Below are 13138 nucleotides of genomic sequence, written 5' to 3'. Positions count from 1 at the left end.
GTACACACCAAGCACGCCGAGCACTTCCGAGTTACGCAGAAAATACAGACTCGAAAATATGCTGACAATCAGTGAGGGTCATCTATTCACTGTGTATCATCTAGATCACCTCATTTATGAACCCTTGATACCTACCTAGGTACATGTATACTTGTCTCCTGTGTGCCTTCAAAAACCTACGGGTGCCAGCGTGCATGTACTCGCAGGTCAGGTACATGTACCTAGGCAGGCATTAACCCATAATACCTTATACTGACTAAGCGCCTAGTCAAGAACCCTGTGCTTACATGTATGTACCTAGGTACGCTCCTATTATGTTCGTCTCCAGTGCCCGTTTCCTCTTCTGCCGTTATCTCCATCTGGAGCGTGCTATCAAGGGAGAATCTTTGCAAAGTGGATTACAATAATGTGTCACTCTCACCGTTTATCTACGGCTAAGTGTGGAGGGGTAAAATTAATACAAAGTCTCGCTCTACGATGGCTGTTTACACAGATGTGTAAACCACTATTCCGCTCTCTGCTGGCGGGAAAGATGTGAGCTGTCATTTCGGATAGCGGTAGAACTTAATTCCATATGCCACATATACAAACCCTCATGCTCACAGTTGCAGGCACTTGCATACCTAGTTGGTATAAGTTATACAGGTTTCATTAATCAAGTGCCTAACCTAGGTACCTGTAGGTAGGCCTCGATCAAAAAGATGTGACAGCGATTCTAATGGAAGGCAATATCCAACCAATATATATATATATAGCGATTTCCTCAGTAATCACATGAGGAATAGGGAATCGTTTTAACCCCTAGACGAGCTCCTCAGAGTGCTCCGGAAATCGCCGGCTCTCGGATATTGAGTCTGTACTTGATCAGGTTCAATGGCCAAGCACCAACAAGCACGAAATATCTCCGTTCCATGCATGTCCAACCGGACTGTCCAAGACAAGGACACCACATGGCCGAACCCCTGACGCCCTCACCGCTCAACCTCGGTATCGCATCGCATCGTGGCAAAAAGCTCACTCCTCACTCCCCTGGGGCCCAACGAGGTCAAATTAGGGTTCCTGCGCCAACTGCGCGTAATCTAGCCGCAGCTAGATGCCGTCGATGCTAGCATGCCCAGCCCACTTGATCCACGGCGCTGGTAGGGTCGCCGTTGAGATGCTTGTCATCGCGAATCTAGCCCAAAAAGTGCCGTGGACCGTAAACGATAGCACGGTACATATCTTGTGGCCAGTAGAAGCTTATACAGCAGCCCACAGAGCGGCCCAGTTGGCGATCAAGAAGCAAGATTCGTGTCAAGCAAGAGCCAACGGATCCTGGTATCAGTCACAATGCCATTTGTGACGAGATTATGCGCTTCGCAGCTAGCTTCGGATATGTATGACTTGTCTCAAAGGCCACTGTCGTGCATAGCCGTGCTCCGTTGAAGACACGCGTGCCTCGACCGATCAAGAAGGGTAAAGGAGGCACCGTTATGCCAAAGGTATCCTGAGCGCGTATAAGTAAGCATCAGATCAAGCAAGTTATGGGAATGTGAGAGAAGGATTGCGAGATACTTTGACACTGTGCAGCAATGAAGCCCCCTCGCATTGAATTTCTATGCACTGTACGAAGTCATAGCGCTTAGAATCAGGTAATCCGCGCCAACAGACAAGCGCTCGAATCCAATGGCGCAGATTTTCGCCTTGCCATCAATAAATAGACGTATAAAAATATCAGAGAGAGAGTCGAGGCCAAATTGTAAGACTATGGAATAAAAGCAGTATTATGATACGGATGATCAAAGACGCGGATGAGGCGCGTCGCAGTGGTGAAGGTGCGTGTACGTGTATGTGTACGAGTATACTGAAAAGCCACTGAGGGCTCCATCGACGAATCACCGCGAGCCGCTAAGCCCCATTGGCGTTTGTTTGATTAACATCGCAGTCTGATTCCGGCACTTTGAAAAGCTGCATTTCGGGCTCATATCGAGAACGCTCTTGTGCCTGGCACGGTACGAAGCGCACACAACTGCATTCCGCGTCAAACAGCAATGGAGAAAAACGATAAAAGATTCTTGCAAGTGTTAAAGATGCCAAAGCAGGAGAACAGCTTGGGCCCACTCTGTAGCCACCTGTTTCAAGTTTCGGCAACGGGCAGGCAACCAACAACAATAGAACCGCCACACGTCAGCAAATTCTCGGATACTGAGGCCGAACAAGGCCTTTATTGAGAAATACCTGGTGTCCGGACATTAGCGCTTGCAATAGGTAGGACGGCGATAACATCCCTTAGAGCCGATTCGGCGTCGAGGCGCCTACCTGTACCTGCATGCACAAGCACCTTGAACAATGAATGCCATGTCTCAAACCGCTGTGCACCCAGCGGAGTGAACCAGGCCAACACAGGCCCGGAATTTTTTCAAGATAAGAGTGACTGAAAGTCATTGCGTTCAGCTACTAGCATCCATGTTTCCCGAGTTAAGATGTCAAAAATAAAACCACGTATACGTAGGCAGAAGTGTCGGCGGATGAAAGGTGACATTTCGCTGGGTGTCGCATGAAGCAAGGCTCGAGTGCTTTGTACCCGGTACATGCAACGGAAATTACACGCCACACATAAGGTAAACAGTTGGGGAGGAACCCGGTTGTTGGGATCTCAGCTAGGCACATGCCCCTTGGGAGGTAGTGACAGTGCAAGCAATCGCGGTAAAACATTAGTAGATACCTGTTTGTAGAAAACTAACACCAGTCTCCCCTCTCTGAACCCCTTTCTTTTCAATCGTCCTATGCTTTTTCCTCCGTCCTATCCTTTTTGACCAAGAGATGCCCCCTTGACTCCTCTCAATCAACAACAACAGTGCCGCTCAGCTCTAGCATATTAACCACCACCAGAGTACCTAACGGACGGTGGTTGCGCCTCAAGTGCTGGTTGCACCAGTCAATTGGGGCCCAAACCGCCCATTTCAAGGTCCTCATGATTCGGCTCGTGGCGTATTCCGCGTTCACGCTCTTCATCCGTCTGATTGGCGATACGAGCAACATGTCGTTCAATTTGTTGACACACCCTGAAATGCATCAGTCAGTATCGCCAGCAAGGCAAATTTGAAACGCTTCCACGAACAAACAGAGAAAATTCAACTTTCTATAGATGCGGTCCAAGAAATAGCGAATGCTGCCGGTAGCATAACGGGCGTTGCGCGGCATTTTGAAGTGTTAATGTCAAGCCTACAGCTTAAGCTCGCTTATCTTCAGCTGAAGCTTTTGCTCGGTTATTAACAGGTGTATAGCTGCGACTGCTGACAACTTTGCTGGATGCCGACTTTTGGTTTCCAAGCTCTTGGATATCTCGAATCGAACGTCCTGAGGATCGACACTTTATATAATAACGAACGAATGTGCCGTTTACTCTTCGAACACCGCCGCCTATCAGAGTGATAGAGTTACATGTTTGCACAGCTGCCCCGGACAGTCTGGCAACTGGGGCTGAGAGAGCCGCGCGATGTATGCTCAAGCAGTCATGCGGATATGCGAAGAGAAAATAGCAACGGCGAAAGAAGGAACAACGAAGCCCTGGGGTGTTTGGAATGGTTGAGATCGTTTCTGCTACCTGCTTAGGTGTGTGATAATCTTACAACTTGAATGCTGCCAGGACACGTCACTGTGCGCGGAAGCAGAATTTGGCCTTGGTCGGTCAAAAGACAGGGCTTCGAGTTGTCAGGGATTGTCTGTCATCAGGCTGATGTATCGATGATCGTATGTGCTTTTCTTTGTTTTCGCCTTCTCGCTTCCTCAGCGATGCTTACAAGTTGGCACGCCTTGCCAATCACAACGCATGCGCGTATCCCTCCCTTGCATGTGCAGCCTATACGACCGACCCACCGCTTCTTCATTCTCATCTTCGCCTCACATTTACCTTGACCTCTTCTTTCTTCCCTCCTCTGCGGATGACAGCGGCCTGCAGACGGAGCCCAATTCATTGCAAAACTCTTGTCATCAGACCCAAGGAAGCCCTTTTCACCGCCTGTACTTCCTGTGACCGTGACATATCGAGTCACCGGATAGGCCACTGAGGTCGGATCATGTCCTTTAGTGTTCTTTTCTCGTTGACAAGGTTGGGTAATCACGGATGATCGACGCTGACCTGGCCTGCGAACCTGGAGGTGGCCGAACAAAAAAAAAAAAAAAAAAGCCTGCCGCAGTGCCTCTCCAATTTTTTGTCCATTTGCCCTGTGGAGCTCTAATGATCCACCTGCAGCAGTAGTATCTGGAGAAGGGCCATTGCAGCGAATCATTTGGTGTTGCGGTCTGGAGACAGCCAGTCTGTGCTGAGATATCTGTGGGTACACGTCCTGAATCTATGGCGGGGAATACGGAGTCACATCCGACCAGAAACCCCAAGAGCAAATCCAACGGCAGCCAGGGGGTTCCACCCTTGTACCGAAGGGGCTGGGTTTATTTCTTCATCGCGTCTCTTTGGCTGTTCCTTATTAGCCTCCAGCAAGAGCCTCACGGAAGACTGAGGGAATGCCAAACAAAGAGCTTCCACTAAATAAAAATTAAAGTAATAAAAGAGGCGTGCTGTTCTCACCGCCAGCTGCGATCCGCCCGCCAGGCCACGTATGGTTTTGAGGCTTGGCATGCAGCACTGAATATGAACTGCTTTGCGGCTACTATGCTCTCAACTATCTGTTATCCATCACCTCCTGGTTCTAAGCCATACGTATTTTGAGGATTGCATGTGTGTGCTTACTCTGTGCTGCCTCACCGAGTGGATCTTGGCCACCCTCTGAGAGACACTTTTCATTTCCATCTGCTTCTGCTTCTCTGGATCTAGCCTGACTGTTTGAATGTCCTTGGCCAGCGGGAATCATGGTCGCTTCGCCACCGTCACAAAGGTTCTGGCCACGACTCACACCCTTGAACTGGGGGGATCCAATCGCCTCAGGCGCTCATGGGCAGCCGACCGCTCCATTATACTCCACTCATAACACGCCAAGCCAGGCTGGCCATCAATGTCCCTCCATGATTGCGGCCCCTTCGATTTGTCGCTTCGGCCGGCTTCTACTCCCGATGGCTACTTTTGAGAGGAAGAAGCGGCCATGTCCTAAGGCACTAGTCGCAAAATGCTGGTGTAGCTCGCCCGTATTGCCCCACGTCGTGTCTTTCTTCAGAAGCGCGCGTTGGATATAGTCACATACCTACACTACGGACCATAAGGTGCTTTACTTCAGTCGGTTGTCGAGTAAACACATGATTTGACTTACACATATGCCTAGGAAGTTGTCCCAGCCTTGCTTGCGTATGTATCTGTTCAGTCTTGAGAAGACGAACGCGCACAACGGGTACGGTGCCGCCCGCGTATCCAGCCAAATTACCTCCGAACATGACAAGATTAAGATGGGGAAACGGACTATTCAATCCCTACGGATGCTTGGTACTTGCACTATGATTCCTTAACCCCATTCCGGGGCAACGTGGTGCAATCTCCGTCACCCCTGACCGCTCAAAGCTTACTCTGGCATGTGCCGCTGTCTCTTGTTTCCACGCCGCCACCGCGTATATGTACTCCGTACAAGAGGCTAAAACCCCGAGGACAGACAATTACCTGGACATTGAGGCGTGTTCATGAAAAGATGCGCTGCAAAGGCATGGGACTAAAGTGGCTAGAGGGCCATATGATGACTCACCGAATTGCACCACGTGGCTGATTTCTGGACTGTACCTACAGTTCGGACTTGGTATGTCCATACTAAACGCATGTGTTTTAAGTCCGTATATGGCTTTGTTTACATTGGGCGGCCTACAATCTGAACCGATCAAGATCCGCCCCCCTATTGTTTATTTATCCCTGACCTATCACTTTATAAACTTATCACATATGCTAATGGCCGTAATTGCCCAATATACTGTTAGATACACCCCTTCTGTCCAATACTGGGACGAAGTACCAACTTGGTGGCGCACCAAGGGGCTGCTTCTTCGTCCATGGAAGCCGCATGCATGATGGTGGGTATATGATCAGACGGCAGCCAACCTGTCATATCAGCTGCTTCGATTGCTGTCTGCCATTTCGTTTAATGAAACCAGCTGAATAGCGGACGTGTAGGAGATTGCACTATGTAGCGGTGAAGACCGATATGAGCCCATGTAGTCCTTCGTACTGGATGTGATTAATGAGAGAGCATGAACACATACGGGGCACGTAGACGGACAGGAAGTGTAGACCCCCTTGCTGGGTAGTTAACCGCTAATAGTACAATTGAAGCTATGACAAAGAGGTGCGTAGGCGCACCAACAGGTGCGTATCTGCACTGCATCTCGTAGACGGGCGAATGAGGTACCTAGGTAAACACCAAATCAAGCTAAGTTACAGCCACTTTGTGACACTAGGATTGGCGAGCTTAGCAGGAGGCGGCTGAACCATTGGCTTGCAGCTCAAGACTGACGCTGTGTAACCCTATGTAGCAAATTGTCCAGCTCCCCTGATGGTTTTTCAGCCGCGGATATTCCAGAAGCACAGCTTACAGGTACTGACTATATAGCAAGATGGAGAGCCTCGGCAGCTTGAAGGCATAGAATGTATACGAATCCCCTGTCCAACTGGAGGTAGTATTGATCTGCGAAGTACATACTGGCTAACTTGCGGCTGAGAGCGACTCGCATACCGCCCACTAGCATACGTCTAGGGTTCATCAGAGAGCCACCCTTCTGCTCTTCTAGCCGCATAAACTGATTTTCAGTGTTAGCTTGAGATGCCGGACGGGTCGGGCCCTTAGCCAGCGAATTCGTTCGCTATTTAGGCCCGTCCTACCAGACACGCCACGGAGGAGCCCTGAAGTCGTGCTACTTAGGCAGCAGGTGAGCCCCTGGCTTCCAGCTGGTCTATCTAACGACCCTTACAGCTCGGGCTTGTGACCGTATTGAGTAATATTTAGACATGTCAGTGTCCAATAGTCTTGTTTTCTCGACTAGGAGCGTACCAAGTACGAATGGATTTCGTCCTGGGCGATGAAAGTGGCCGGGACCCTGGCAAGTTGAGAATTACCAAACTACAGGGGCATCGGTACATACTCAGTCGCAATTGCATTACCATTGGATCGGCATTGGATATCCACTTCTGGATTCTCATTCTCCGGAAGTTAATCTAAGGCCTACCTGTAATGGTGCGTGTCTAGGGATCAGGGCTTAATGCGAGCTGCCGAGCCTCTCTTGTCATCCGGGAGATTACAATACCGCAAAATTGCTATCCATCGTAAACTCAGTGCTGATCTGGAGTATTTTTCTAGTATTTTAACAATAGGAGGATATCCAACAGAAAATAAAAATACTATTGCGTTGAAAATAGACCATCTATGTATAGCGGTGATCTTTCGAGCACTCCGTTACAAAACGACAAACATTGAAGGGGATTTGCGGGCCACGCATGGCCCATGCTTTTTGCGTCTATATTATGTTTTGTTCCTTTTTTCCTTTTGTCTCCCTCCCACCCAGGTATGTGCCGGCAGAAGATAACCGAATCCAAGGTCAGTTTTGTCTAAGTTTGTTGAGAAAGGCCGCGATGCCGCGCGCAACGACGAAGATAGATGCCTCTCGGTCGTTCAATCGAGTTCCATGGGATCACCGTTCATGTCTTCTATGTCAATGCTCGTCCGTTCGTGGCTCGTATGCGTTAGTTGAGCTATCTCATCGAGACATTGTAGGAAGTCTCGTGAAAGTCTAGGTGATGTTCCCCACTGTCAGTACTGAAGAACGGTACAGTATTACTGGAATAGATTCACAAACTGGTTCATCTCTTCTTGATATATGAGTATTAAAACAATAAGGGCTACCAAGAGGTCGTCTCTCTGGTAAAGATTTGCGTTGTCTGACATTCGGAGAGGCTGGAGCTAAGTCAACGAGTTTTGGCGGGGAGATGAAGAGAGGGGGAGAACGAGAGAAGCAAGAAGAAAAAGAAGGCAAAGACAAGAAAAGACACTAACAATAAAGAGAGGGCTAATCTGAAAATTAACATGCACCAAAATATGTCGGAAGCGGTTGACTTATGCTGTTTTTACTTGTGCAGCCTGTAGCGAGATTATCTCAATCGGTTTTCCATGCTCCGATGATCAAATCCGCTGGCCATTCAAGCCGCCATGCCGTCTATCCACCGCACTAAGAGACGAATCGTGACAACAGAGAAGCAAGATTCAATGGTAGGGATCGAGTATCACATCTCATAAAATGTCATACCTGCAGACAGGCTCCAACATAGCCTTGGCAAGTTTCGGGTGCTTTGCCCGCTCGTAAAAGCCGACTTTGGTATTGTAGCTTGACCTGTCTCAGAAGAACAGGCATCATCACAGCCGCCATTGTACGAGTATCTCCATCTCTTTTATCATATCTCTCCTGATCCCTTTTTTCTTTTGACAGTCCAACGCTAACCCAACGATCCAGGTCACACTTTAGCGCCCAGCCAAAGGGAGAGATGTTGTGAGTAGCGCGACAGAGATGCCCTACTCAACGCATCATTCAAAATTTTCTAACATCTTACCCAGAATAAACACGCCTAGCCCATGCTTAACTTGCGTAGATAAAGCTGCAAGGCTTTATTCGCCGGTCACGAGGTCCTCTTTCTGTGCGTTATGTAGATGCATGTATGCGTTGGCAGACAGCTACAGCTACAGCCTTCTGTCTAGTCGACTTATTTAACACTGCGTCCGCGTTATAGCGATAGCCATACATTACATCGAAATAAGTCCAACTTAAGGATTTCAAACGCCACATACATGCATGTCTGTCATCTTAATCATGACTTCCTGTTTAGACTTCATACTCCTCATAAAGGTTGCAGGTGGTAGCATAGTGATAGTTACTTGGGGCATTTATCCTGCCATGACTGCCCTTACAGCTTACTAGGGCTCGAATGGCGATTGGCCTCGCGGAGCTGCCGTGCACAATATGTCCGTGCCTGCTGCAGAATGAATCTATTGAGACGCGATGACGTATAAGAGTGATTGCCTGTTTAGAGAATACCAAGAAACAACAACATACTAAAAGAATATATGATACTTGGGAATATATATGCATGTAGCTGTGGCAGGCCTTGTGCGGCTAGACAAGCAAGGACGAAACGGCACGCTTGGAGACGGATGGCTACCACACGTCGGATCTAGGGGTGGCTACTACTCCGTCCATATAAGAAAATACCGTGAATTTAACAGGCAGTTGGGCTATGTAAAAAGCACTGATCCAATTCTCCCTTTGCGGTCCCTATCCTACAGGTAAATAACCAAGATGGGAACCGGCACCGCTAATGCATGGCCCTGTGCAACCTGAATCCTTCGATCCACTTGGTACTTACTTAATTGCAGCCTTGGGGGGTGCGAAACAAATGCATGAAGGCTCGCGCTCGCCCTTACGAGCGGCGAGAATGCAGTAATAACAACAAGCTGTGGGAGACTGCTTATCCCGGTGAGAGGATTAATAAGAGAGGCACCTGAAGATAGAAAAGAAAACCCTCCTGTATCTTCTACCATCACAATTTCCCCAGAAGTTCAACTGATGTTCTGTCCGCTCGTTTGCTTGAGTTAAGTAGAGCGCAAAGAATAGCTAATGCTCTTTTTTTTCGGTCCCTCTAGAGAATAGGAATACCTGTAGCTGCTGCTAGGGTTGGAGGAAAATGAGACAGGAGAGGACTTGGGCAGTGCGCGTACATCTGCACTTCTATAAGGCCCCTTTTCGGTTGCCTTGCTAGTCCACATGATCACAATAATGTCAGCCTCGCCAGGGTTTTGTCGTCGATGGAGTCGAGCATATGCCAGAAAGCCTCGTAGGCTAAATACACGTGAATCAATTGCGCCACGATTTATTCACTTGGTCAAGACTGAATGCGTGTCAATTTACCCAGTACTCTTGTAAAGCAAAATACAGCGGCGGGCGTCCCAGAAAGGCTGGATTCAGGCGCTTATAAGTGCCTTCAGTCGTCGCCGGAACTGCGCGGTACAGCTTTGGATTTTATAGCTGCGCCCAAACAATTAGAAAAAACATTACGGAAGAGATGCAGGCAATCAATCCTACGGGCCTAGCAAATCAATCCGGCTCAATACAGCGCCTAGTTCGTTGTGCTACACTCTGGTATTGCTGAAGCGGCCGCTATCGCGGCCAAGTCAAAACAATAGACGCGAAGCAGTGACAATCTTAGTAATGGTGCGGATCTCCAATTTAAGTTCTGCCAATCAACGTTCGTAATAGTAAGGCAATGCCTTCTTGGCGCTTCAAGGTGTTACCATCCTCCTGGCGAGCTTGTCCCTTTCATTCATTTTCCCCACCAGATGCCACCCACCACAACCATGTCGCTGGGCTACATATGCCGGCTCACGGTAATAATCGTACTCTCACAAACTATGCCTGCCCTGGTACTCCGGTGAGGCGTTCTTGACCCTCAGGGATGGTAATGCGTTGTTGGTCATCCTGTAAAAACACACTTTGCTTATAAGCGATGAGACACACACCACTTGACTACTGACAAGGCTTCAACACATTGAGAGGAAGACCCGTGGAAACCCGTGGAAACAAAGGATGAAACCATACCGTACGAGGGAGACACACTGCTTCCGATGCTTGTATCTGAACAAGACTTGCAGAACATATCCATTGATTTAGAATGGGAGCTCAGCGACTTCTTCAATAGGAAAATTCCAACTTGGCATACTTTCTTTTTTGCTTCGTTTTGCGATCAGCCTACACGTACCTTCTGTCGGTCTCCTTTGGCGGCCCCTTTTGTGTTTTGCTCCCTCCGCACAAATTTGGCAGCCTTTGCGATCCTGAATTCCAGATCATTCCCTTACAACTCCACACGCGTTTACATACCACTCCCTTCTCCTCCGTCTTCGGCATGTCACTTCCAGGATAAGGCACTCACCTCCTGCTCGCAAAGCCTTTCACACAGGAGTAGAGACCGAAGTGGTAGTAGAGACTCTCAACACAGATTCTCGCACTATATAACTATATCTTTAGGGCCCTCCTCCAAGATGGCGACACGAACTCTTTCTGAAAGGGCCCTAGCGTTTAGCGCTCATCTACCACCCGGCACGCGTGGCCCACGAATCCAAAATATTGCGATATCATCGCGTTCAACGCAGGATACCAGCGATTCTACATGTATTAAAGTTCCGGAAGATCTAAACACTCTCAAATTCCCCCGATTCGCTAGATTCTCTGACGCCGAGTTAGAAATATGAGCAAATCGGACGCAGTGAGGTGACAGAGATAAGCGTGTCGTCGACGATGCAATATTCTTGACTAAAGAGAAGCCATGGAATCGGGGTCCCGTTGATGGAAGCGATAGCTGGGTAAGCATCCTCCTATGTATATGCTATTCAAATAACTTATGCTGCCACATCATAACTCTAGACTTTGATCCCATACGTCAAATTCAATACGCTTGCTTCTAGGCTATTGACACAACCAACAAGGTTTACGAATTCCTTTACACTCTCTTTTCTTAAACAAAGGAAAAGGTTCGAGGGCAGAAGGCGCGATCGAATTCTCCAGACCAGAGCATACAATGCGAACGAATACAGCCCCCGCCCCAGAAACTATTGGCGGTCGAACAAGGTTCTACAAGGAGGCTTACGTTCGCGTTCCGTTATATCTCTTGCGGAAGACAGAGGTATCACGTTACGGGGCCATCGGACTAATCTACCAACGGGCTTTCACCTAGAACGCAGTGCGCTGGAAATGAATCGCTGAGAAGAGATGGAAGATAAATCCAACGGATTTACAAAGGTTATACACCAGTATCTCCTCGTATGGCCACTAATTGTGGACAGACTGATGAAATATAAACCTAGGGAGGCGCTATTGCTATTCAGCACCGCAAGTAGGCTATCCAATACTCCAGAGGCTACGTCAATCGCTGTAACAAGGCGTAAAGAAAACGCAATTTGTATCTGCTACTGTCGGTAATATCTGCTACTGTCGGTAGTATCTACTACTATCGCTACTTCCTTCTAGTACCTGTCTTTTTTAATATTCCTCCTGTATCTGTTATAATTACTACCTGCTAAATAAGTAGATACTTCGAAATTTGGAGACACGGGATGCTGGATAGACAAACTTAGTGCTGAATAACGAGTCCCTAAATCTAATCCATCATGTTCAATTCAATCAGGCTTTCTGCTTCAGCAACTGAAGGAAAAGAGATCGCTGGAATAATTATACAGAAAAGATTGGGTTCATTCGATATGAGGTATAATCATAGAAATTATAAAGATAACTGGCTATAGTGCTGTAGTGGCGTAAAACATTCTATCGCCAAAATGATGTGTAACGCTGATGATGCTGAAGGCAGCTTCTTCCAAACGAGACATTGGGGGTGGTGCAAACCCATCCCCAGTCTTTGTACCAAAATTCTTTTTCTTTTTCCTTAAGCCACATTTTCATCTCTGTTTGATGCAGAACTATCGTGTGCGGGTGAACAGCATCAATAATGGCGGTAGTATCGTTTATATCGTGGTCGGCTGCGTAGAGTGAAAGGGAGCAACGACTTCAGGTATTTCCAGAAAGAGCTAAGGTAGCTAGCGAGCTATCTAGACTCCCCAAATGGAGTCCGTATAGGCAATAGTTGCATTTCCTGATGTATTTGAAGAGCTTCCGCATGCGCAGTGACGCGATCTGAGCCTAGGGATGTATCAGCTGACGAGGTCCTGGATGGATCCTAGAGGGATAGAGTATACTAACCTGCCATGTATTAGAGCACAAATGATACGATCGGTGCTATTAGCTCAGTGAATAGAACTAACAGCCTCTACTTCCTGCGTAGTAGAGACGGTAGCTGCTTCCTGTGTGGAAGAGACAGTGGCCGCTTCCTGCGTAGTACAGACAGTGGCCGCTTCTTGAGTAGAAGAGACAGTGGCCGCTTCTTGAGCAGAAGATATAGGAGCTGCTTCTGGTGTAGAAGGAACAGTAACTGTTCCCCCCGTACAAATATCAACTGCTCCCTTCACAGAATGAATAACAGCTGCAGTGTGGGTTGGGTAATCCTGAACGAGGCCATGGGCCACAAAGCAAGCCACATTATCCTCAATAGATTGGTGAGTAGCAAATCCAGACATTTTGACTGTCTAGAGGGTTGTAGATTTCCAAGGTATGAGACAACGAGAGTTGGGAGATAACGGTG

The 13138-nt window shown here is 48.0% G+C and overlaps 2 protein-coding genes across 2 annotated transcripts; both read right to left on the bottom strand.

Moving 5' to 3' along the window:
* Nucleotides 1–2917: 2917 nt before the first annotated feature.
* TRIVIDRAFT_220810 (uncharacterized protein) lies at nucleotides 2918–3183 on the bottom strand (the record flags this gene model as incomplete). Its single annotated transcript, XM_014102292.1, has 2 exons — nucleotides 2918–3044; nucleotides 3101–3183. The coding sequence occupies 2 exons, from the start codon at nucleotides 3181–3183 to the stop codon at nucleotides 2918–2920; spliced, it is 210 nt and encodes a 69-aa protein (XP_013957767.1).
* Nucleotides 3184–12205: 9022 nt separating this feature from the next.
* Nucleotides 12206–13073, bottom strand: TRIVIDRAFT_230234 (uncharacterized protein; the record flags this gene model as incomplete). Its single annotated transcript, XM_014102291.1, has 2 exons — nucleotides 12206–12639; nucleotides 12700–13073. The coding sequence occupies one exon, from the start codon at nucleotides 13071–13073 to the stop codon at nucleotides 12744–12746; it is 330 nt and encodes a 109-aa protein (XP_013957766.1).
* Nucleotides 13074–13138: the final 65 nt, after the last annotated feature.

Source organism: Trichoderma virens (genome assembly GCF_000170995.1).
Source record: "Trichoderma virens Gv29-8 chromosome Unknown TRIVIscaffold_5, whole genome shotgun sequence".
Classification (NCBI taxonomy): Eukaryota; Fungi; Ascomycota; class Sordariomycetes; order Hypocreales; family Hypocreaceae; genus Trichoderma; species Trichoderma virens.
This window is presented reverse-complemented; position numbering and strand designations above follow the sequence as displayed.